The following is a 27,564-nucleotide window of genomic DNA, read 5'->3' on the forward strand; positions in this document are numbered from 1 at the left end:
TTTAGATTTAGATCATATTATGTATTATGATAATGGTTATATTAAATTAAATTTATTCTAACAAATTATTTTATAAGAAATATATCAACAAGGAAATTACATTATCATTTTCAAGGCAAAGTATTGTACTTTTCGTGAAGCCTTACATCTTTCAAAAAATGATGCTGACTCGAATATTTCACTCGATGATGCTTCTAGTTCAGATAAACCACCAACTACGTCAAATAACGTGATTTCTTTTACAACATAATAACTAGAACTGCTTTTTAGTCATATACAATACAGCTAATTCATTATAAAATTATTAGTAGAACTTGTTCCTTTTTTTATATGAGTCAAATCAGGTATGACTGATCTAACAAAATTCAACTGTTTGGGCAAAAATAACCAGAATTTAATTATGTTTTATTTACATATTAAACCTAGTAATAACACCATTTTAAATGATAATATGTTTCCAAGTGAAAATTTTGCTTGGCATTGCTGCATTATTAAAAGAATCATCAGTATTACAGAAATTGCAATAGTAAAATTCATATGATAGAGATGGGACAGCTGTTTGGATTGCCATCTATATAATCCCTTCAGTTCTAATCGCTGTTTAAATAATATTAAATCTATTAAACCTTCAATTGTTTTTTTTTTACTCCATTAGTGGTGGCTGCAAATGACCTAAAGTGGCATGTGCCCTCTGGTATGTTCCGTCCGTTCGTCGAGGTGAACCTGATTGGACCGCACCTATCCGACAAGAAGCGCAAGCAGGCCACCAAATCCAAGAGCAACAATTGGAGCCCCAAGTTCAACGAGTCTTTCAACTTGTAAGTCAATTGTTAATCGAAAAAAAACATTATTAAACTTAATGATTCTTATTGAAAAGTTGTTATCTGTTAAGCAGTTGCAAGCATTTTCATCTTCAAAAAGGGTTTTTTTCTAAATTGTTGATATATCATCATCGTCTGAGCATTTTTGTATATAACCTTTAGATTTTCTGCAAAAAATTGGCACATTAAATTGCTTGCTTATGTTCAAAAGATTTTTATAAATTTCATTATATGAAGTTTTAAAATTTTATTTTAAATTTTGTGCTCAGACTACTTAAACTAAGATTCCAAACTCCAAATGGAAGACTTGCAAAAAAATTTGACATCAATTAATTTTTGTTCTACTGGATGGATGCTTGAATAAAGAACTTTTTATTACATTTTACATTTATTCTGAAATATCATTATTTATATATTTTAACCGTAATATTCTAAAAATTATATTTCTTGTAGTATAATCGGTAACGAAGAACAGTTGGATTACTACGAGTTGCACATTTGTGTGCGAGACTACTGTTTTGCACGAGAAGATCGCTTAGTCGGCGTTGCTGTTTTGCAACTGAAGAAAGTATTGGAAGAGGTAATATTATTTCTGATTGTTTTTTATTATTATATTCATTATTTAATATATGATCACTTGGCATTGTATGTCTATCAATTTGCTGCAAATTTGGCTAAAAATGCCATAAAGCTCTTGGAACATATTACTTCCGTGTAAATTTTTTCATCTTAAATTTTTATTATAATTTATAAATATATTTCAAAAGTAAGTAATTTCAAAATATATAAAATATTACGATATGAAAATATGACAAGTACAATTGTTTTCTCAATCATGACTAGCCTGCTTGATCCCCACACACTCCCTGTCCAGTGTTGACCTCACAGTTAAAAAAAAAACAGGGAAACACGTTATAAAAATATGGTGGGAAAGCAGATTATAGCAGTGTTGTGGTACTAGTCTATTAGTATTGAGAGACAGTTTCGTCAGCAGATCCACCGTATGGTAGGTAATTCGATCTTCCATCATCTTCATACTCTGCATATGGTTCTAAATAAAAATCATGTGGTAAATTTCCTGAACCTCGATGTCTTGGTGAACTTGTAAGATTCAGCATCGATCTTCTAATTTTAATTTCTGTAATACTTTGGGTAAACAGATGGCGCTCTGTAAGATTATAAATTTTTGCAATGATTAAAATAATCTTGTCGACTTCAGTAGCCCTTTGGATCATACATCAGATTCTCGAATCGGATGTGATTCGAAGGAGAGCGTATTGAAGAGTTATCATCTTGACCAGATGCAGTTCCAAAGTTTAGTGCATCAAAAGACGATTTGTTGAGTTAACGGACAAGGAGAGGTTGAATTGCGATTCCAATAACCATTTGATAGTGCATTCAATTCATGACCCAAAGTCTAGACTCAGAATTAACTTTTGTGTCAGCAATAAACACTGAAGTCTGGGTATACCAAATGGGCATACCAACGAAAGTCCGGTGTCAGGTAGTAAATGCGTTAACTACGATGAACCGAGGACTGGACGTACCTTATAAGTAGTCACTGAAGACCAGGGATTATAGTGCTGCATCAGAATCTATATTTTTTAAATCCTCAAAAAATACTCCTTTTTTGTCTTCATCTCAAACGTCGTGGGTCACCAATGTGGGAGTAGTAATGAATATGAAAGTATAAACTCCACTTGTATAAAAATATATAAAATTTATTGATTATAAAATATATCAACCATGACTAGCCTGCTTGATACCCACACTACGATAAATGGTTGAATTATAAAAGTTTAGATTTACTACTTACAACCACTTCCATGATGAGTTTCATAAATTAACATATTTTATATAAAAATACTAAAATTCTAATTTTTTCTAGCACGGTTCCTGCGCTCTATGGCTGACCCTCGGTAAGAGGATCCAGATGGACGAAACAGGCTGGACGATACTTCGAATCCTTTCTCAAAGGAACAACGACGATGTTGCCAAAGAATTCGTCAAACTGAAATCAGACATTAGAAGTGAAAATCCTTTGCCTGTGCAACAGTGAACAATTAATGTGAAGTGGACAATTGATATTTATATATAGTGTTTGGATGAAAGATGGGTTGCAAAAGGTAAAGTCTGCTAGTTACATAATTCGGATAAAAGGTATAACTTTCCTAATATACTTCATACTCTTCTTATTATCTAAACCATCTTATAATCTAAATTATATATTATTGAAATTGATTCGGTTACGACTAAGAGTTTAATTCGTACAACTTTTGGTTTTTGTATGATTTTAAATTTAAATTTCGAACAATTGTTTTTTAACCAGTTAACTGTGGCGCTCACATCAAACGGTTCCACACAAAGTTTTTTGACGTCCCAATACCAACTCATGACGTCTATATTCGTCAATCACAGAGTAGGTTGTGCTGCTAAGATATTGGATGAAAAATTGCAAGGTAAAACTACTTATTTTATAGGCTCAGAATATTCTAAGTAACTTGGTAAGTCAGAATATATTTTGGTTTCTCAAAAATTTCAATTTAATATGACGGGTATACACGTCAACACACAAATATCTCGTCAAATATATTCGTCAATCACAGTTAACTGGTCGAAGTCAACTTTGGTGAAATGAAAATATAAACAACTAAATATATTACTGAAATCAGAAGATATAGTGTGATATATCTGACTAGTATTTCAAAATTTCAAAATATGCATTCGTTTTGCTATTGTTTTCAGTTGTAGTAGCCTGAAAACACATTTGAACAAAATTTTAAAGCAATTAAAAATAAGAATTGGTTTGAATAAAAGGATTTTATAAGAATATAACTAGAAGGCTTCGCCTTTTGCCCAACCTCATGTTGCTAAAATAAGAATTAGTTCCTTATTGAGAAATTTAAATTTAAGTAATAATAAGTGGCGTGATGTTTTAATACCTTTTAGTTTTAAAAATCAAAGATTCATATATTTATTAAAATACGATATGTTTGGCTAACATGGAACAGACGTTATAAAAAAAAACTCAAAACAAAGCACCTAAATGCCTTTGATTGCTAAAAATATAAAAGTGCATAAAGATGGACATTTAAAGAAAATAAACGAATTTGCGGAGTTGATTTACAAAATATATGTAGACCGTCCGAAATAACACTTTTAGAGTACTTAAACCTTATATGGACATAAAAAAATCATTATTAAAACACCTACTAGAGCGCTGTTTATAATTATTGTCAGTAAAAAATAAATTTCATTTATCTCAGTGATTAAAATAAACGTGTTATCCGATTTTTAAAGCACAATTTTGTGTCATTTTGCGTGTTATTTTTGGTAATTTCCTGTAACAGATCTCAGACATTTCATTGTGTTCATAATCTGTACATATTACTAAATATAATTCTAGAGAATAACCAAAATGTGCTAAGAGCAATGAAAAGTTAACTAAAACATTGTGAAAATAGTTCTTTCGTATACTTATATAGTTACTGCAACTAATAATAATGAATATTAATAATAATAATACAAGCCTTAAAAGATATGTATGTCTCTCATGCTTTTAACAAAATTAAAATCCGCTTTCTAAAACCGATTATTATTATTAGTTTTTAAAGCTACAAATTCCTGTGTCGTCTTATATTAACGATAAGTAATTAAAATGTAATATTATATTCTCTGTGATATATCATATAGCAATCAGCTGCATTGTAATCACAAAATTTTTCATTTTATTTTTTAACTTCATAAAAAAAATCACGAACATGCATAACTCATACGCATTGGACAAAAAAACTCATATTTTAACAATTGCATTTTATTTAAATTAAATTTTCTTAGGATAATTAAACCTTTTGTTTCGAGAGTATTTTTTGTAAAGTGACACTGCTGTACGAGCCAGCAAGCCGCTGGATCAAGATATTTTAAGATTTTTCAATCATTATATTAATGAAAATGTATTTATAAAAATTACAATTCTGAAGAACTAGATATCACAATAACAATTTAGAATTCTTAATAATTAACTTTCTCGAAAACAATTTTTTTTGCATATCTTTACGTTTCAAAATCTTCTAAACATTTTGATATAGCTTTAAAAAAAAGGATGAAAGTGTGTATGAGTGTGTGTGTGTGTGCGTATGTATGTACGGATACAATTTTTTGTCGACAAATCTAAGGTTTTGTGAATCATTCAAAACGGTTGATTCCTGCTCGCAAACTTGTCGACAAAAAATTGTATCCGCACACACACGCACATACACACACATTCATCCTTTTTTTTTCAAGCTATGCCAAAATGTTTTGAAGATTTTGAAACGTAAAGATATGTAAAAAAATTCGTTTTCGAGAAAGTTCGAAAACAATTGTTACTAATTATTCGAAAACATTTAAAACAATTGTTACTAATTATTGAATAATTTTTGTTTATTGATTATTTTTATTCCTCAAATGTTTGATCATTTAATTTGTCTTAAGGCACAATGCCATGCGTCACTAGTTTAATTGGGAATGATAATTCTTGTAGCAAAAGTTTATACACTGGACGTCGTCTATAGTCGACACACGTACACACAGGTGGCCTAGCGAATGTCGCCTATAGACGACTCTCGTAGCAAAAGGGTTAATTGAATCTTCAAAAATTTATTTTCTTAATTCAAAGGAATATAGGTGACAAATATTTATTTTGATTGAAATATTTCGCAATTTGGAAAATATATATAAAATGGGTTGTTATAGAAACTTAGAAGCCAATTCTCGGACAAAATTGGTATGTTATGGAAATGCTACATTACGGGTCTATATTCGTATGAGTTCGTAGTAACAAACTGTCATAAAGCTATGTACTTGCTGTGCGTTCAGGCGTTTCACACATAAAATCTAACTGCCAAAAGGCATAGATATCAAATTTAAAAAAATATATAAGAGCATATCTCTGATGTGTCTTTGATAACACATACGTGAAGTGTAGGTTTTATTTGTAAAACGTCTAGTAGCAATCAAATAGATAGCTTTTTGAAAGTTTGTTACTACTAACTCATACGAAGATACGTCCTTAACATAGCATTGCCATAACATTTTTATTTTATCGGATAATTAACCCGTATATTTTATCTACTTTTATCTCAAGTAAATTGTATATCTATTTAAACCAAATATGAATTAATTGAAAAAGCTTTAAAGAATTTTTTTCACTTATCGGTTACACTTATCGTACAAAATATTTTGAATTACTAAACGCGCAAAAATTTTATTAACACCTCGATTATCAAAAATTTTGGTTACAACATTAATTGTTTAAATTATATTGTTCTATTTGTAAATAAAGTACTTATTAAATTTTATCGACATTATACAAAGTCATTTCAACATATGTAAAAAATGCGATGCATTAGTAGCAGTTCGAAAAATAAACATTGATAGTATCGAATCGTACATGTTTATATTTTATTTTCATATCATTCAAATCATTTTCATTATTCATAATAATTTTGCAAAATAACTGCATGGAATTAGCATTTAAAATTTTAGAAATTTATAAAAAATTACATTTTATATGAAAGTAACATAATAATAATAATATCACAATAACTATAAAGGTATGAAATATTCCAGCAGGAATTATTTTATAAATATATTAATTAAATGTGTAAATATTTGGCAAATTTAAAATATTATGTTTTCTAGAACAGTTGTCAGGTTTACTTACAATTAGAACAATAAATAATTTTATTCGTTAGATAAATAATTATTTTTTCTAAATATTTCAAACAGAAAATTATTAGCAATTTAGTATATACGTTTTGAAAATTAGTTATTGATAATTTTGAGCAATTGTACAAAATTTATAATTAGATGAAATTGAAAAGATATTTGAATAAATTTTGGGTAAAACAGTGAATTTACATAAAATAATTACTTATACTCGGTTAATGCTTAACAGTGATAAAATAATCCGGTTTGTATTTTAAGGATCACTCTTTTATAAATATATATATTTGAATAAACAAATCTAATAAAAATCATGTTAAGAAATTTTCAAAGTATAAATAAATATGTATTCTGTATGAACTCAAATTTGGGTGTTTGATACTTTGTATGTGCAGTTAAGATGTGTATCAATTTAATATTTATAGATATGGACATAAGTATTGCGGTTGTTAAAGTTTTTCAACTTCTTTTTTAAATAATTGTAAATACTATATACGAAACTTTATTAAATTAGCTAGAATAATATGGTCGTTTTTGTTATTTATAATGTAATCTGGAAAATTCTATCAAATCGTTCATTTTCTCTGTCTTCAATAAAATTTTGTGTCAACTTGAAATAATAATCGAATTTCTTTATGCAAAGGAATATGACGTCGAATATATTCATGTATTTCGTATAAAATAAAAAGCTTTGTCACATATGTAAATAAAAATAAACGTATATACTTAATATCGTGCGAAAACAATCTTTATATCGAATTGCAACATTATAAATAATTGTAAACACCATTTATTGATGAATGAATCTTTATAAAATATTATATAGTGTATTGTGTAATTTTTGTCACAATAATTAAAAAACAATACTTAAAATAGTGTATTATATATTCAAATCTATTCCAAAATTTACATATACCAAATTTTTTTAATATTTGGTGAAAACTTATGTTGTAGAATATTTATTCGAGCTAGTGCAAGGAGCATTTTCTTACCACGGTAGATAATTCATGATTCTTCGTAGAAGCAATATGTCCATCGAAGACAATATAAAACTATATAATTCATGCTATACTTTTTTTTATTATACAAGTATTAATGTATACGCTGTAACTAATAAAATAAATTACATAAGAAAATGCTCCTTCCTATTTTAATTACATCGATAACTAATTTCTAAATAGTTTTTATTTTATCAGATAAAACTTTATCATTACTACCATTGTATATTTAAATCATTCACAGTGTGACAATACATATATACCTAAATTTTTGGTGTCAAAAACTGTAAAAACATAGTTTATTATTATTATGATGATTTTTAGGTGTTTTCACTAAAACAAACTTATCAAAATGAGTTTAGTGAAATATTATCAGAACAATATAATTCATATCCTATAATACTATTTCTTGTATGAAGCTCAAAATTGATATTTCATAGGATTAGATGAGTTTTTGCTCATATCTAATTCTTTGATCATGTTCTACATATCACGACAAAGATAAACAAACTTAATTCATTCGAATATATATATACTTCGTTATGAAAAATGTTTATTTTCTCTAACGAATTCTGTTACTTTATGTCTAACTCATATAAAGATTGTATTTTGATTCAAAACATTTATTAAATAAATTTACATGATGTATTCCAAATGACCAAATATGTAATAAATAATTTTATGAAATAATATTTTGGAGAACTTTTTTATCATACAAAACGTTTATGTTTAGAATGAAGAATAAATATCAAGAAGTTCGAATATCATTTATTATGAAGGAAGGATTAACAAAACGTTATTATGATAAACTGTTTGTGTTTAAATATTAGTCGATGGATCAAAATATTAGCATAGAATGACTACGAAGAACCTGAGTAATGACAAAGAAACATAAATCTAAGCTATGAATAAAAAAATATTTAACTGATATTATATTTATAATTTCTGCTCTCAATTTAGAATGTCATACGTTCTGATTATAGCATAATGAATGTAATAATGGAATCAATTGTTCAAGAAAAACTGAATAAATGTTTATAATAGCCAATATATATCAAAAATGTATACACTACCTTACAGTTTGTGAAAGTTTGAATAATGTATAGTATGAATAAAAGTTTACAAACACCTAATTATAACAAAATATTAAAGACGAGCCTAATCACATATATCACAATATTAACATGGAATGGCAATAAGAAACATTTGTGATGACTGGAGGAACAATCCACACAAAGAGTAGGAAATTATAAATCTTTAACTAACATTATACTCTTTATAATGACATTGAATGGACACAGTAAAAATGTTATAATAAGCAGGCGTTACAGAAAGTAATTTTTAAGTAATTAAAAATTAAACACTCAATCTATACATTATTCTCATACAAGCAACATTATTAATATAATTTGTCTGATTGTGTTTATTCATTCATTCATTTTATAATTTGTATTAAAAATGTCGCTATGGTCAAATTATTATTTTCAATGTTGCTATGTACAAATTATGATGATAATTCGGCAGCCTATATTGAATGAAAATCGAACTTGGTAGTGTGATTAAATCAACGTTGGAGTCATTATAAATGGGTCCTACTGTATTAATATTTTCTGTTCTTAATTTACTATGTCATTTGGGCTATTTAAAACATAATGAATGTAATAATCGAATCAGTCGGGTAAAAAAACTGAGCAAAACTCAATAAAATCTAAAAAGAAAGAATATAACTATTATAAATAAGCACAATCATTACTATAATCAAATATGTTCATTTTTTTTTATGGAGTATCTCATTTTATTTAGGGACTGTATACAAAAATTGATAGAAATTAATGAACAATAGGTCAGACAAGAAAAACAGAATGAAATCTAAGAAAGAAGGAAACGAACTAATATAAATGAACACAAACATTCTGATTATCAAATTGATTCATTATGTTCATTGACGTATTCCTTAGTATACCAAGCAAGCTATCAGAAACAATTAATAATAGAATCAGCGGACAAGAAAAAATATAATGAAATCTAAGAAAGAAGGAAGATAACTATTATTTAAACATAATCGTTATCATTATAAAATTGATTCATTGTTTTCATTGAACGTATCCCTTAATACATACTTAGCAAGCTTAGTATGAATGTAATCAAACTGAGAAGAAAATCTGAGCAAAGCAAGAAAATAAATATTGTATATGAATACAATCGTTATCATTAGTAGATTGTCTGAGAGAGATCATATCGTTTCAAAAATAAAAACTATGAAAATTAGAACTGCAGGGATAACCTGGCTTTTACGACTTAATTCAAAATCATCCCAGGAAAATAGTTATTTTACAAGGCAGTCATGAAACCTATATGGACTTATGGAATCCAACTGTGCAAGTAATCAAATATTGTATTAATGCAGTGTGTCCAGTCTAAAATTTAAGACAGATCACCGATGCTATAAAATCAATAAAACCTAACACAACGATCTTATTAAAGAATTTATAGACAAAGTATCAAAATTAAGAAGAGTTTAACATTTTTTAAAACTGGACTTCTGTTGTAGGATCATTTTCGCTCAATATTCAAAACTACAATAAATATTCGAACTGCTGAACTATACTGGCTTCTGGAAGCATGTCAATTCTATCTCTTGATAATAAACTATTAATTTACAAGGTTGTGATAGAATCTATACGGACTTATGGCATCTGACTGTTGTGCTGTGCGAGGAAATCAGAAATAGTGTTAACAACAAGCCCAGTCTAAAATTTTGAGACAAATTACTAATGCTCCTTGGTTCATAAGCAATAAGGCCTTACACGACTATCATGATATAGAATTTATAGACAGAGTAATAAAAAATAAACAGTGTTCAACATTTTTAAAAACTGGAATATCATTGAAATACAATAGTCACTAATATATTACTATTGATATTTTAAAATCTAGAACAATAATTTCATATGTGCTTTCATAAGAGTGAGTGATTAAATTAAGCCGAATAGCTCATAGGATATTGTATTGTGATCGCTATTGAAAATAAAATAATAAAAAGAAAATTAGTCCAGCCATTTAGGTAAGAATCTCGAAATTCGAGAAACCCAGCTGTAAGTCTGTAAATACCCTAAAATAGCACCCTAAAAGTTGTATCAAAACCTACATATGGTAGGGTGTCAATACCATATGTAGGTTTTGAGACAATTTCAGGGTATCAATATACAAGTATTTACAGACTTACAGCTGGGTATCTCAAATTCCGAGGTGAACTTACTATAATGACTGGGCTAAATATTGAAAAATCGTGATCATTATCAAATAGTTCTAATGTTTACAATGAGGTATGTATACCTTAGTAAGCTGTCAAAAGCAATTAATTCAGCTGCTATAAACAAGAGCATGATATTAATTAATTTAAGCGAATATTACATGATATTTGATTTCCGATATTAGATAGCAGCTTTGATTTCTTCAACTATTTAAAAATGCATTCATATATTTACTGAAATATATATATTAACACACAGCTGTTTACTTTTGACAATCTTGTGTTTTTAAGGTTATGTTATCCGTCTATCTGTCAAAGTGACGTTTCGTTCGGCGCGAAGTTTGCCGCACGTAGTTCGCACATGTCAACGGCCGCCGTTCAATGGCGTAGCGGCGCTCGTTCAGCCGTTCATCCGATCGTAGACCTGTTCGTAATCTCACGAAGCGCTGTCAGTCGCGTATTGTGCACTGTTTAGTGCTGCCATCCGTTTTCTTCTGACATATCGCAATTTTTCCTCTTTTGCATTAAAATCAGGTTATATTAACATTATAATTTTTCAAAATCTAAAAAACATGTGTAAATTTAAATAAGAAGTGAATAAAATATTAAGTATAGTTTATTGAATTAGTGGTTAAAAGTGTACGTATGGTTTATGTGTTGATTAAGCGACGTCAGCTGGTCGCACAGTGATAGCTTTTTGATAGAAATGGCGGAACTTTGTCCAGGTGATACATATAGTTTATCGTCAAAGAAAAGTTGTAACGATGACATAGAATATATATTTGTGAAATTAACCGACTCGGCATATCGTGCTCTTCAGGAATATCAAAGAAATCAGGTCAGTATTTTTCAAATGCCCTTGGAATATCTTGTTCAGTTCGTGCATTACAACAGGCTGTCGCTTATTCAGCTCGCCATATTATACGGATTTTGGTGTTTTATATGAAATAATTCGGTAATCCGATCATTGAGAACGGTCAGTGGATGATTAAAAGACAAGCTGATATTTATATAATATTTCTAGATTTTTTTCGGGCGAAGTTTTATTCATTTTTGTACCACGCCACGTCAACAAGTGTATTTAAAAATAGATCACGATTTTTAACATAACCTAATACTGTGATATTTAATTACAACTCGCAGCTGATTTAGGAAACTTTATATAGTTACAAAAAATAATTAAGGAATTAATTTAGTCACGTGGTTACACATTATAAGACTCGTAAATTACCATTGAAATTTCTGACGAAAATCCCAAGTGCTTTGTATAAGCCCGCTTCAAACAATTTACAAATTAATTACAATTATCAGTAATTTATTTGTAAATTTTATTCCTCTTTCAATTGACTATTTCATCAATCTGTAAGAATTATATCACGTTGCTTCGTCAAATCAATTTCTATATACCAGACGAAGGTTCTCGGACTTTCTAATATGTTACTTATATTTACGCTACAAAACGTAATTACTTTAGATAATAAAGTTATATAAGGCATACGAACAGATCAATTTCATACTGAAAAAGATTTAAATTTTGGACACGAAAATTATAAAAATATTAGGTAATCGATGCGAAATTGATAATGCAGACATTGTTCCATTTTTATCTGAATTTTTATTCGACTTTCAACAAAGTTGTTAGTAGGAATTAAAAATAAATTTAAATATTTCGGACGTGGGGGCATGAATATTAGGACATTTTTAAATTATCTTTGAAAAAAAAAGATAATCAATTTTTATACCATTATCTTTTCTATAATTTCTTTATCAACATTATAAGAGTACAGAAAAAATTGAAACAAAGAAGAACTTATGTTAAATAATTTTTAAAATTAGCAATGTTTGAAATGAGGGGTCTCAAAAGGGTCACATAAATCTTGCCTACGATTGCAATCCTTCAAGTAACCCGAAATGAAAAAAAATTATTTTTTTGACAAAATGGTGACTGAAAAAAAGGATCAATTACTTACCTTTTTCTTTGAGTTATTCGAATATAAAATTTTCTTATTAATTTTTTTTTTTATAATTGTATTTGATTTGGCCATTTCCAATGGTGACCGAAAAAATGATCAATTTCTTGCCATTTTTTCAAATTTCTCGAATTTAAATTTTTTTTCGAATATATTTTTTTATTATTGTTATATTTTTTAATTTATATTTATTTGGCCTCTTATTTATAAACTAGCCATTTACATACTATGCATATTTTAAATTCTAATTTTACACTTATCTCAAAAACTGTATATTATTTTATAATCAGTATTCGAAATTAAACTAAGTAAATTATATGGTTTAACTATATAATTTTTTTATTAATTAATAAAATTAAATTAATTATTTCAATATTCAATGAAATCTTATGAGCTATTGTTAAGAGCAAAATACTTACATATCAATCTTATTTTGAAAGAGATTTAAATTTTTGAACACAAAAATTATAGGCATTAGGTAATCGATGTAAAATTGATAATGCAGACATTGTTCCATTTTTAATTTATTTCTGAATATATATTTTTAACCAATTTAAATATTTAGAACTTTTATCTAGAATTGACAATCAAATATATTTCTACTTGAGGGCTTATGAAGTCTAATTTACCTTATGCACCGATTATTAATTGCTTCAAAAAGTATATAATAATGATGCCAAAATATAAAATAAATTCGCGTTTAATTTTAAAGAATTCGCTCGTTAGTAGGTCAAATGATATTTCGAAATTATTTAGCAATGCTTCATGTTTGACTTCTAGTTCAATAATTACGTACATATTTGTTCATTATAGATGCACACACCATTAAACATTATGTAAAGAAATTCAACAAGGTGGGCATACATTTTTTCATTTATTAAGTAACTTCAATTGGCCTAGATTGAGAAAGGAAATAATAAATATATCAAGGGGATAAAATTTAATTATAATAAGGGTCAGAAAAAAAATATTTTGTTATTTTATAATCCTTTTTTTTCGTGTAAGAATAGCTGTAAGATTTCATTGTATTTTGATTGTAATTTTTAACACGTTCAGGCAGAGCAAAAATTTTTGCAAGGTGAAATGAGTCATTTTTTTTTTTAAATTAGTTGTGATATCAGAAATTTGATAAAAAGGGTAGTCAGATATTCATATTTCAATCGTTATATCCGATGAATGCTATAGCATCCACGTCAAGTATTATGCGTCTATTTATAAGTGCATTTATTAGTGTCAACCAATATACACATTTATATAATGATAAATTATAAATTACAAATTTATAATAGCATTAAAAATATGTATGATATTTAAAAACAGTAATGTCATACTTCAGTCATACTTCAAATATGACATGATCGGTTTGTCATTGTAATTAGCATTTAGAAATGAACTTTCATTAGAGAAATGAAATAATTGCTGATTAATAATAATAATTCTATAATATTCGTTCACACAGTGGATTATGTTAAACAACACCTAAACAAATATTGTTTTTGCAACTTCACTCATCATGTATTTGTGTTTGAAGAACTTCATGTAATTAAAATTAACATACATTCATTGACTGCTTGTATTTTTTTACATTTCAGTGTGGCCCAAAAATGCTTAAAAAATCGATCACGTGATTAATAGACGCCCCCTTATACAATTGCCAATGAATTAATTGTTTTTGATACTTCTATAATTTGGATAACGAATTGCTTTTATTTAGTAAAACCGTTATAATTCTTTGATAAGGTTACAAGATATGATGAAATTACTATATAAATTTATGAATCACATGACACTTACCTTTGATTTTTATAATAGATAATTTTAGCATCATTACTTAATACTTTTTAGTTTATTCATTTGTCAATTAATAACCGAGATATAAAACTTTTTTGAATAATTTTATAATTGTATTTAAAACCCTTTTGTTTTAGTATCATTACTTTATCCTTCTTAGTTAATATATTTCCCAACCAATTTCAATTATCCATGTATAAAATATTTTTGGATACTTTTATACTTTGGATAATGATATTATTATTTGGTAAAACCGTTTTATTAAATCTTCGATAAGGTTGCAAGATACAATTGATATTACGTTATAATATTATGAATCACATGACACTTTTATCTGTGATTTTTGTATTAGAAAATTTCTTGCATTTAGAATTGAGTCGCTCAATCAAGTCAGATTTGTTGTGTTATTGAGTTATTAGATAACTTTTATGGCTGCTAGAGAGGTTGTTTTTGGAACACTTACGTAATTTGGAATTAAATTATAGATAATATTTTTACATAACACCTTGAACTATTTAAAATTCGGTAAATGAATTTTGTAGAAATATTATGGTTCGGCAAAAAAACGATAAGGTGAAATATAAATTATTTTTTATATTAACATACGTTTTTTTCATATTACAATCGCATAAAAGATATTAATAATTAATTTGAATTCCATAATAATTTGTAAATAATTTGTAATAATTTTATATAATGAAAATATTATTAATAATAAACTAATCTATAAACACTTACTATTAGGTATCCTTATATTGCAATTAATTAAAACTCTATTGCTCCAGGGTATTAGGATTATTTCATTAATTATAATATAAGGATGCCAAATTGCAAGTATTTTCAGATTAGTGTGCTTATTAATCTCTTTTGGATAGCTGTAATTTAGTCTTAGTTTTAAAGATTCTATTTTATTTATAATTTTGTATATATATAATTACTCATTTGTAATTTCAAGAAACATATACAACTATCTTAAAGATATAATTACCTATACTTATATTGAAATTCTATCTGGTAAAATTTAAAAGTATAAATTAATTTCTAACCATTGTAAAAATAATTACCTACTAAGGGCAGTTGTAAATTAATTATATTGTGATATATAAATTATATTTATATTTTAATGTTTGCCAGTATGTAGTCGAATTCTCTCAGATAGCGATTGCTTTTGTTACATTTAAATGTTTAAATATACGAAATTGCTGATTTAAGAATTTGCATACTAGTTTGCTGAATTTGCAATAATGGTGACGTTCAAAACATTTTTACTGTCTCCGGTTAGAGACATATAAATATCAATTTATGTGGATAAAAATTAAGTTGAAATGTTGATTTTTAAATGAAATCACTAATGTATTCGGGAATATAATTTTTTCCTCATTTATTTCCCCTACTGATCACAAATGTTATAGAATGCCTATACATTTTTTTAAAATTTTGTATTATTAGTCTAACGGTTATTTTTTTATTTTTTATTTTTTTTTATGTTTCTGTTTTAATAAATTATAATTAGTTTTTTTTCTTCATTAAATTACAATTTGCCAGTAATTTTGGAAATATGTATAAATTATTAAAAAAAATCTAAATTGTTACCCAATAAGCTTTTTTCTTCTTTGGTTAATTAAATTGTGCAGTCTTTTTTTTATTTGACTTTGATATATTCGACATTATTTTTCAGCTTAATATAAGCAATTACCAAAGCAATTTCATTCTTTCGAATCTTGTTTCAATTATCGGTCATACATTAGCAATTTGCATAAATATTTATACATTGTACAAAATTATAAAATTTACAAATCACAATTATAAACCCGCTAGAAATATTTTTCATATAAACCATATAATTTACAACTATTTTTAGTTGATGATTTTTTTTATCATAGTTAGAAATTTATTTAACACTTAATCTTTACTAGTTAGAATTATAAAATTAGTTAATTATAATCATTCAATATAAGTCTATATATTTACATCTTTAAGAAGGTTGTACACGTATTTTAAAATTTAAAGCAATTATGTAAAAATAAACATGAATGAACAAAAATCTTTTAAAACTAAAACCAAACTATCTTAAGTGGACATGTAGCAAATATAATAAATAAATGACTTTTTAAAATGAATTGTTTAGGTAGGTTATAATAAACGCAAATTGCTGGAACTTCCCGTACCGAAAATTAAATTTTTTATAGAAGCTAAAGTTTTTGAAAACCATTACCATTTTTTGCACTTTTTGCTCCGTATCTCTGAAATTATAGTAAACGCAAATAAATTGAAAATGAAAATTTTAGCATATTTTCACGTTTCAAAGTCTTCTAAACATTTTGGCATACCTTCGAAAAAATGTATGTGTGTGTGTTTGGATACATTTTTTTATCGCTACGCAACACGATTGCTTTGAAAAAAAATTCTAAATTCTCAAAAAAATTTAAAGCCTTTTTATTAATTTCATTGTATTTTCTAAAATTATTATTTGTCCATATTGTGTTTTAAAGTATAAATATGCTCCGCAATCATAGTCTTAAATTGTCTCGGATTTTTTGAATTGTTTTTATGTTGTTGTAAACGTTTCATTAAGTTCTGGCTTGTTTCTCCTATGTAAATTAAATTACAATCTAGACAATTTATTTGATAGACGAGATTTCTAAGTCGTTTGATATTAAAAGGGGTTTTAGTTTCGATAAAAATAATACTAGTCGTTGTACTAAAATTGTTTAACAATACAAAACAAATATATAACGATATACAATATATATTTATTTATATATTTATATATATATATATATATATATATATATATATATATATATTCTCCTAAGGCACAATGCCATGAACCACTTATTTAGATTTCAGCCCATGCAATATCTGTCCCTGTGTCTCTTATAAAAATGCATATAAATTGCATTATAAAAAGTTTGTTGGCAGGAAGGTTATTGCATTCAGTCTACACTCATCAATTCCCAATAATTTCCTTTAGGGGGCGTCCATTAATCACGTGAGGTTTTTAGGGGGAGGGGGGGTTTGACAAAAAATCACGAAATATCACGTGGGGGAGGGAGGGGTATAGTAAGATATCACGTGTATTTATTTTTTAACTGATTTTCTTTAAAAAAATCAAATATTTTCAAAAAAAAATCTAAAAAATTAGTTTTTTCTCGTAACTAAAAATACACGTGATGTTTAGTGGGGGAGGGGGGGTAATTTTGAATATCACCATGTATCACCAAGGGGGAGGGGGGGTCCAAAAATCCTTAAAAACACGCTCACGTGATTAATGGACGCCCCCTTATCAGTTGTTATTGTGATAAGATTCATTCCCATTATTGCCGCAGTGTCTTCTACTTGGGCAATGACGACGACGGCAACCAAGACGAGGAGGAGGAAACCAGTTTTCTCTAAGAAACGCATGAAAAATTCCGTATTTTATTGCGGAGTGAGTTATTTTAAAACTTCATATCTGTTTAAATGTACCCAACTACCTATATGTATATGATGACGACGTGCCGGGCAGATAATACATGTTACATGCCAATGTTTTCACACAGATCGGCCAACATTCAACTTGAGCGGAGCGCTTGAGCCAGCGCTCACTTCTTTGACAATGTTTTCTAATTTCGTCACAAAACCGACCTGTCATCGACACTGAATCCGAAACTGTGAGTCGCGATGATAATGGACACAGCTGATCTTTGAAAGATTGATCTCTTTTTGGACCAAAATTTAGAAAAAAAATTGTCTTTACAAACTTGTACATTGGCCACTTACATATAATAACATAAACTAGCGGTACATGATATGGAGCATTAAGGCAAAATGCTGGAACTTGTACCGAAAACTATTTTTTTTAAAATAGCCGAAGTTTTTGAAAACGATTACCATGTTTGGTACTTTTTGTCCCGTATCTTTGAATCGGCCGGATCTGCCTTTGACAAAAACTAATCAGCACATCTCTCCATCAATACGAATCGAATGTTTGTGAATCATTCAAATCGGGTGATCGGTTGAATACATACATACATACATACAGCCATTTTTTATGGTATGCCAAAATGTTTAGAAACCTTTGAAACGTAAATATATATGAAAATTATCATTTTCAATTTTTTGCGATTACTATAACTCATCTTATGGGAAGTTAATTAATTCAAATTAACTATAACCTAAATAGTTGTATGAATTTTTTTTTGATACTTTGTTGAATCCTTATACCAGTTTTGTTCACAGAGCCAAAATTATTTGATTGACTAGTCGTCAATTGATATGTATATAGATTCCCTTTTAAATAAAAGGATATTTCTAATTAAAGATAAATTTGTTATTTAATTGCAACAATTAGTCGTTACATAGTCAAAACCTATTTGTTTCTTTTCATTTTCAAACTGAGATATGAAAATATTATATCAATAAATAAAAAAGAATATATTAAGAAAGCACTTTTCAAATAAAACATTAGACTTTACTCTCTATGGTGTGAATTCTAATTTTTTCCCAAAAAATAATTACAAATATTTTTTTTTTTTTTATTATTTTATTTGAACAGCGATCAGAACTTATGGGTTCTATAAGCTGTTGTGATCAATATCTTACAAACTACGAATTACAAATATAATTGAAAACAATTATAAAAATTTAGAACAAAATTTGATATTTTGATACCGAATCCTAAAACCATTCATTAAAAATGCCATACTTTTTTTATTTGTTGTTGTACAAAAAATACAAACATAATTAAAAACCTATGAATGTTTAAAACATATTTCTGACAATCAAATTTATTTCTGTTTTAGAGGTTATGAGGTCAATTTTATCTTATGAAAACATTGATATCTTCATTAGTATTTTGTAGTTTTTATACGATAAGATAAACAGTGCTAATTCTATGAGTCCATTTTAATTATTTAAAATGTTTATATGCGTAATTTGTACAAACTATTGCAAATAGTTTTGTTCTATTAACTTATTTATAATTTATTAAAACGATATTGAAAAAAAATATCATGAACACCTAAATTTTAAATTTAGTTATAAGAAGTCAAATGTATTTGTACAGATTATTGTCATTTTATGTATTGCGTCGACATGTTGCCACTAAATATCATTTATTTTTCAAAAAAGCACAATTTAAATATTGAATTTATAAATAGTTTTAGAAAATCTATTAAGATATGTTATTTCATTGATTGTAACTTCAGAAGTTAATTGGGAACTGTATTTTTCTCCTTTCCAACTAAAAAAAATCTGTTCACATACACACACACACACAAACACATACTTTTTCCAAATTTGGTCTCATTCGATTCAGAGTGGCTTGAAACGTCGAGAAAACATAAAATTAGCAAATCGGATTTTTTATGAAAACATAATAATAATAATAAAACCTGCTTTTGTAACTTTTATAGGTAGGAAATATTTATTATAAATTGCATTACAATATATTGCATTTTGAAAACTGTATTTATTATTTTAATTTACTTAAGCTCTTTTAAATTTCAATTTTATTTAATTTATCGTTTTCTAACATTCTTAATAAATATCCCGATATTATCATAAAATTAATTAATTACCATTAGCACAAGTTACTTTTTTCTTATGTTTCTTCTTTTATTATATTTAATTTTGTGTTACCAATCACTTAATATATTTTATTATATATCATTATAATTTTAGCTACTTTGTAATCACATATATTAGAGAAACACTGATATGATATTTTAGGTGCATTATTAATAGTGTAGGATTCATTACTATTCATCGCATCATTGAGGTGCTAGAAGTTAATCGATTTTTAAATAATTGGAACGGTTGCTTGAATTTGTTTACTAATATTTGTTTATACAGCCAAATATAACTAATGTTAATTTTAATACCCAAAGTATAATTTTTTTTTTCATGAATTATTTTTCCTGATTGTATCAAGTTTATTTCTGATACCACCACACAGTAGTGTGTCCCTTGTTGGTTTTGTGGCTCTATAGTTATTCCTACATATACTTCAATGATACATGTATATAATATATACATATATAAATATATATGTATATATATATATATATATATATATATATACTTCTGATGTATGTATATTATTGGCCTCTATCTGATACTGTATTCTCTGCGTTTGCATTCTATTCTATATGCTAAGGAGGCGACTTCTTCTCCTCTCGGCATCAGATTGTTATTTATAACCGCAGAGTTAAATATGCGAACAACTCTTATTTGTGTGCTTCAACTTATACCACTCTCGAATGTCAAACACGCTCGATTTCGCTAGTAGGTAGTAGGTAATAGTATGTAGTTTCGAACAGGGATTCCCGATGAATTTGATCCTTTTGATCCAATTATAAAATACATTTAGAAAAGAAAATTTTGGAAAATGATAAGCTAAGGTTGCTAAAAGCTTACTCTTGGTATTATTTATATCTGTCAATTTTAAATATTTTTAACTTCCCGAAGGAGTTTCTTTTGTGATTCGTTTAATCAATCTAAAGCCCAACGCCAGAATTTCTTGCAACATATTCTCTGTCAAGTTTTTATCGTAAGGTGAGTGTGTACAAAGAAACTATTTTATTAGAATATAATCATAAAGCATATATGTATTAGGATAAATTCAAGTGATTATCTTATATTCATAAGAATAAAATAAAATAATAATAATAAAAAATTATATGCTAGAGTCATATTTTATGTATAAATAAGCTCACCTTACGATAAAAGCTCGACAGAAATTTTGTTACAAGAAATATTGGCGTCGTGCGCATCTGGCTTAAAACGTTTTAAATATAATTGTATTAGCTTCTTTAATATTTTTTTATAAAATGAAGAACCAAGGTTTACCAAAAGGAAAAAAATATAAAATCGTAGGCTATTAATATTTTCATAATATTCATGATTTCATTGTTGTTTCGACGTGTATCAACATTCAGCAAGTTAAAAAAAAAATCAATTAGTTGAAACAATTATATGAAGTTAAGTTTAAAAAATGACATATTTTATTGTACGTTTCGGCACTATATGTGTGATCATTTAGCAAGTTAAAAAAAACTAACAATTTTAATATTTTAGAAGAAAATAACTTACACTAAAATTATGAAACATTAAAATTCCAACGCGAACATTTCAAATAAAAATAAAATTTGGCCAGTCATTATTTATACCCTTTTTCATTTTTTTAGATTAACTTTAATTTTGTGTGATTTTTCCTGATGTTATTGTGTTTATTATATTTTTATTTTTTTTTTACAATATTTAGTTTTATAAAATGTTGAAAAGTGACTAATCATACAAAATAAATAGTTTGAATATTTACAACAGGAATATTGAACCAAAATGACTTAAGTTTGCAAAATATAGAGTAAAGTTGCAAACAAATGGTCAGTTACGTTTACCTGATTTTATTTCAGTTAATATCAATCAGAACATTACAAATACATTTTATGTTATTTAGATTTAAATTTAAAATTATGGTAAAAATATATAGATATGTAGTAGATTCGCCAGTCGTTAATTATATTAAATATAAATTTCTAGATTTTTTTTTTGTCAATCAAATTTTTATTAGTATATCAAATATAAGCTATAATATTCTTACCTTACAATTAGAAATAAGTTCTAAGTATTCATATCCGACATCACGGGATTTTTTTTTTTGAAAAGTTATTTTCATATTTACTTGGCTATTCTCTATAATTTTGTATTATATATTTTACAAGTAATACCTGTATTTACGGTTAATATCATACAATTACGGTCAATTAAAATTTTCTAACTTTATTCCATTGTCCATTTCTCAAATTTGATACACAGGTATATTCCTTGGCATTTACCTGTATTTTAAAATCAAAAAAATAATACAATGCTTCTGTTCATCATGAATTCATATATTTATTTTAAGTGATAAAAGTAAAAAGAAAAAATTATATTTATCTAAAACTTTATTGACTTCTTTTCCTGAAGACAATGTATACCTCATTTGTAGTATAAGGAATAGTTGTCAAAGTTATATTTTTATATTTAACTTATAAATGATTATTTTGATGAACATCATTAAACCCTTCAAGAGGAGTAATAACTCTTGGCAATAGATCTACTCAGTAGGCATTTATTTTTTCTTACTATTATACAATGATTTTCACAGTAGGCAATTTACACGATTTAAATTTATCTCGACACCTTTGTAATTTTATATTACTGCAATGTAATATTTTTTTGTTGTAAGTGAGTAAGCTCTGCGTAAAAATAGTTGGCAACCGACGAAAGTGTGTCAAAGTAGGTACGTGATTCACACTTATCGAATTATTTTATACACAGCACAATTTCGTTATTTCGTATTGTAAAATCTTTATAAAAAATAAGAAAAGTTCACTTACTACATATTTTTATTTTATTACCATTGCAAACTTATCCTATATATTCATGTATCTCAAACAGTGCGTCACAATCGATTGTGTATTTGCATATTATATATCTAATTGATTAAACATTGGCAATAATTGCACAACAATTTTTATATAAATTCCATACAGAGTCGACGACTACACTTAACAAAATGAAATTTATTTAAAGAAGGCCAATCTAATGCTACTTTCACTGCTAAGTAATTATGCATTCATTTATTATTATGCAAATACCAATGAGGAGTCGTTAGTATATATGAAATTAATACAAAGAATTATAATAATAATCATTTTATTAATATTATGCTAATGGAAAACAAATCATTTTCCGTGCGGAAAAAATCTAAAAATTGTATCTTTAACTAGTATTTAACTTTTCAGTATTGAAGTTCAATTGGCTTGTAGAATATTATTAATATTTTTAAACAGCACTCTGTTACAATTTATTGATAAAATTTTTGGGCTAATTTTTGCATTTACTTTACCATCGTGGTTAGAGCTATGCACTTCAAATGAGTAGTTTCAGCTTCGATATCCGCCTCGGACAGCCTGATATCAAGATGTAGTGGCATTGACTTTCTCTTGAAAATATAGATAGCAATTTCAACTTACCCGACAAAAATAAAAAAATCATCAGTATTACAGAAATTGTAAAAAAATTCGTCATGTAGACTAAGGAAAACCGTTTGGGTTGCCATCTATAAATGCCACGACTTTTAAGAAGTTCTAATTTTTTTAATTAAAAAAAATTGTTTAAACACATGGTACGTAATTTTCATTTTTTATCGATATTAGTAATCTTTACAGTACAATTGAAATATAGTAAAATGGTATATATGTACAAGTATCAAGTTCAGAACTTTCTACTTTTGAATCACTTCATCACCTCTACCTTTATATTAGATAAACATTGTATTAAAATAATGAGATTTTGGGAAGACAACTTAGTGGCTGTCTTTGCATTTGAAAGATAAATTATAACAGTATTTTCATCAACATAATACAAAATTAAAATGTATTCTTTTAATTGTAAAATAGGGGTTTATAACACAAAATTAAATACTACATATTACACATTACATTTGTATTAAATTAAAATCGGATTAAATTCAATGATAATATTATACATGTAAATTTAAGAAAGTAAGAACAGTTTAAAAAATAAATAGTTGAAAATGCTATTTAAATAGGTAAAAGGAAATCCTGTATATTATTTTCTCATTTATCATTCTAAACAACTTGACATTCCTGATTTTTTTTTCTTAAATTTAAATTTAATTAGCAAATGGTTACTGATTTATACGCACGACTACTCTTCAATACAAAAAAATTAGCTACTTCTCCATGACGAGTATATTCGTCAACAACAGCTAACTGGTTAATTAATGAAATAAAGATGTCATTTTGGTTTTCACCTGACATTCAATTTTGACTTATAATTAGATCGACCAAATGGTGAATTTTTTTTCAAATTTTTCTAGTCCTATTTTGTTAGGGGGCGTCCATTAATCACGCGATCGACTTTATACGCGGTTATACGTGGTGATATTTAAAATTATTTAAAACTTCAGGTGTATTTTTAGTACGAGAAAAAAAAATACACGTAATATCTTATTATACTCTTCCCCCTCCCCCACTGGATATTTTGTGATTTTTTTTTGTCAAAAACCCCCATCTCCCTAAAAGCCCCATGTGATTAATGGACGCCTCCTTAGTAAAATTCAAACTTCAAATTAATTTGGAAAAGTTAAAAATGTATAAGAAATGTAAAATGTAAAGATGAACGTTTCTATTAGCGTTAAAATTCTCTACAATTTCCATTTAACCTTCCATCGTTGTGTAACCATTTGCCACTTATTCGGGTCGGTTTCGATTGATTTCAATTATTTATATGTCCGCCGTACCGGGCGGTCATCCTAGTGGGATTTGCATTGAAAATCATTTTGTTTTGCATGAATACATTTCAGTCAGTTCAGTACGAATGTAAAGAATACAGATAAATAGTATTTGTATGGTATCGTATGAAATGGTATGGTGATGGTGTATTATACGAGAAGAGCGACACAACCGCACTCGCCTCGCGCACACTAACAAAAAGTGCGACGCGTGACCCCGATTCTGATGAATTAAACATGCGCATCGGAGAACAGACACCAGAGACCAGATTTTAAAGATAGAAGAAAATATTTTAAACATTTTTTATACCGAAAGAATTATGTAACTCACACGATTTTAATAAAAGATAATGGGGTATTTAATGTTGACGTTTTCCGTGAAGTAGTAATTGAAATTAAACAACGACGAGATCGTTGCGTTATCGAGTAATTTTAATTGGTTCACGCTTTTAGAAAAACTACATCAGTACCCTTGCATTATGAAGCTTACTTTCATAGTACAAAGTGATCATAGATGATTCTTAGTCCTTGATCACTTATCTTTGTATATTATATACTTGGGCATATCATAATCATAGGTTATTTGGATATAACTCCGCTTTAGAGAGCAGTTAACTCCTTTTAACATTACGGATATTGGATCTATAATTCAAGACATGTTTTGGTACAACAATTACAACCTACCGACAGTCATTCTTAATAAATAACACTATAAGACACCTCCAAAAATCAACAGTGTAATATGTTTTTTTGTGATTTTTTTTTCCATTATCTATTTAATTTATTTAATTTATACGATCAATAATGTTTCAAATGATATATATCAATGAATTGTATTAGTATCAGATGATAGGTATACAAAATCTTATATACTCACTTTTTCTTATATGTAGTATAAAATGGAACAAATAAATCTTTTCAAACAAACAAACAAACAAACTCCTCTTAACAACTACGACTACTTCGGAAAATAATACTCAACACAAATCTGTTCTATAGTATCTTATATCTAAGGATTTATCAAATCAATCAAGTTCTAGTAATCGCAAAAAAATCAAAAATGAAAATTTTTGCATATCTTTACGTTTTAGAGGTTTCTGAACATTTTGGTATACCTCAGAAAAAAAATGGATGTGTGTGTATGTAGTATGTATGTATATATGTGCAGATACAATTTTTCGTCCACGATTTCGAGAGCACGGATCAACCGATTTGAATGATTCAAAAAACATTCGATTCCTATTGATAGGAAGACCTGCTGATTAGTTTTTGGCAAAGGCAGGTCCAGCCGTTTTAGAGATACGGGTCAAAAAGTGCTAAAAGTAGCAATTTAGTTTTTAAGAGACCGGACCGTCCGATTTGAATGATTTAAAAAAACATTTTACTTATATTGTAATAAAGAACTGATTAAACCTTTGGGAAGGTAGGTCCAGCGGTTTCGAAGGTGAATTGAAAAATGTGAAAAACGTTTGGAGGAAACAAGTGTGGCCTTGCCATAAGATAAGTGTAACCCGGATTAGGACCAATAGTTACATATAGAAATACCTATAGAGTACTATTAATCAATTAAATTGATATTTTAATGTTCTTAAAATTCCTGTTATGTCCTCTTATTTCGTTTTATTATATTAGCCATTGAAGGTGACAATCTTCATGGCATTGGGCTTTTACACAGGATTGTTGCTATCCCTGGAAGAGGGGATGGCGGAGAGTTTGATGGGAATAATTGTTCACTTCTAAAAGTAAAGTATATATAATAAAAAATTCTTTCATTATAACATAGTAACAAATCAATGTAAGAACTGCAACAAATACATACAAATATTATACATGCAAGCAAAATGCTAAACATGAGTTTTATAATTGTTAAAATAATAAATTGGAACACATTTATGTTGTTCAAGTTTATTGAAAGTTCTAAAAATTTTAATGTCACACGTTCCCCGATTGGTTTCTCATACAAAATTTATAATTGATTTGTTTTTAGTACAATGAATATAAATTAAAAAAGTTCTTTCCATGTCAATTCTATTTGCTCATTATGGAAAATTCTGTTGTTATTCTACCATCAAATTTCGTGTTAACTTTTCCTGCAAATACAATTAATTGAATCTAATAATCATTATTTACAGTTTAATTTTGCTGTGTCACTAGGTGTAGAGCATCATACAAAAAAAAATCGTTTCTGCTTTTAACGTCGAGTGAATGTGATACATAGTTTTATATGAATACTAATTTTTAGCACAGGTTTCTATCTATAACGGGTACCAGAGCTCGATATATAATAAATTTGTTACGTAATGCCGAATACCTCAATAGTGAGCGAAATATGGCAACATTTTTCTTCGATTTATTATTGGCCAACTTCTTGCGTTTTGCGGTTTTGTACATATCATTTTTTATATACCGCAAACTTCGATCAAATCAAAGAGATATTTTTATTATTTTTCTTATTCAGAAATGTAGGTTCAATGATAATTGATATTGGTACATCGATTTGTAGGACGGGCGGTTGTAAAAAAAATAGAGAAAATTTTGAAAATTTATTTAAATTGAATGCAGCAAATAAATGAAACGGTTTTGAATAGAGTTTGTAGCTAAATATGAGAATACCAGTTGTATGATTTTTTTACTCCTTATAGAGTAACATTTATGAAAATTTAGTATATATATTATATATATATATATATATATATATATATATATATATATATTTCTTTGCGTATACATATATTTATTC

The 27,564-nt window shown here is 27.3% G+C and overlaps 2 protein-coding genes across 2 annotated transcripts in view; both read left to right on the plus strand.

Annotated features, from left to right (window-relative positions):
* The window catches only part of LOC113367572, a 106,739-nt gene extending 103,541 nt beyond the window's left edge, over positions 1-3,198 (plus strand). The window contains exons 24-26 of the mRNA XM_026609169.1: positions 656-818; positions 1,275-1,401; positions 2,710-3,198. Coding sequence (XP_026464954.1) covers positions 656-818; positions 1,275-1,401; positions 2,710-2,880 — 461 coding nt within the window. The 3' untranslated portion in view covers positions 2,881-3,198. The remainder of the gene's footprint in view (positions 1-655; positions 819-1,274; positions 1,402-2,709) is intronic.
* Positions 3,199-11,246: 8,048 nt separating this feature from the next.
* Positions 11,247-27,564, plus strand: part of LOC113366418 (RNA polymerase II elongation factor Ell) — a 229,826-nt gene continuing 213,508 nt past the window's right edge. Inside the window, exon 1 of the mRNA XM_026608015.1 lies at positions 11,247-11,616. Coding sequence (XP_026463800.1) covers positions 11,485-11,616 — 132 coding nt within the window. The 5' untranslated portion in view covers positions 11,247-11,484. The remainder of the gene's footprint in view (positions 11,617-27,564) is intronic.

The sequence above is a fragment of the Ctenocephalides felis genome, unplaced genomic scaffold (assembly GCF_003426905.1).
Source record: "Ctenocephalides felis isolate EL2017-DRISC unplaced genomic scaffold, ASM342690v1 CF-g0.4_SCAFFOLD_01170, whole genome shotgun sequence".
Classification (NCBI taxonomy): Eukaryota; Metazoa; Arthropoda; class Insecta; order Siphonaptera; family Pulicidae; genus Ctenocephalides; species Ctenocephalides felis.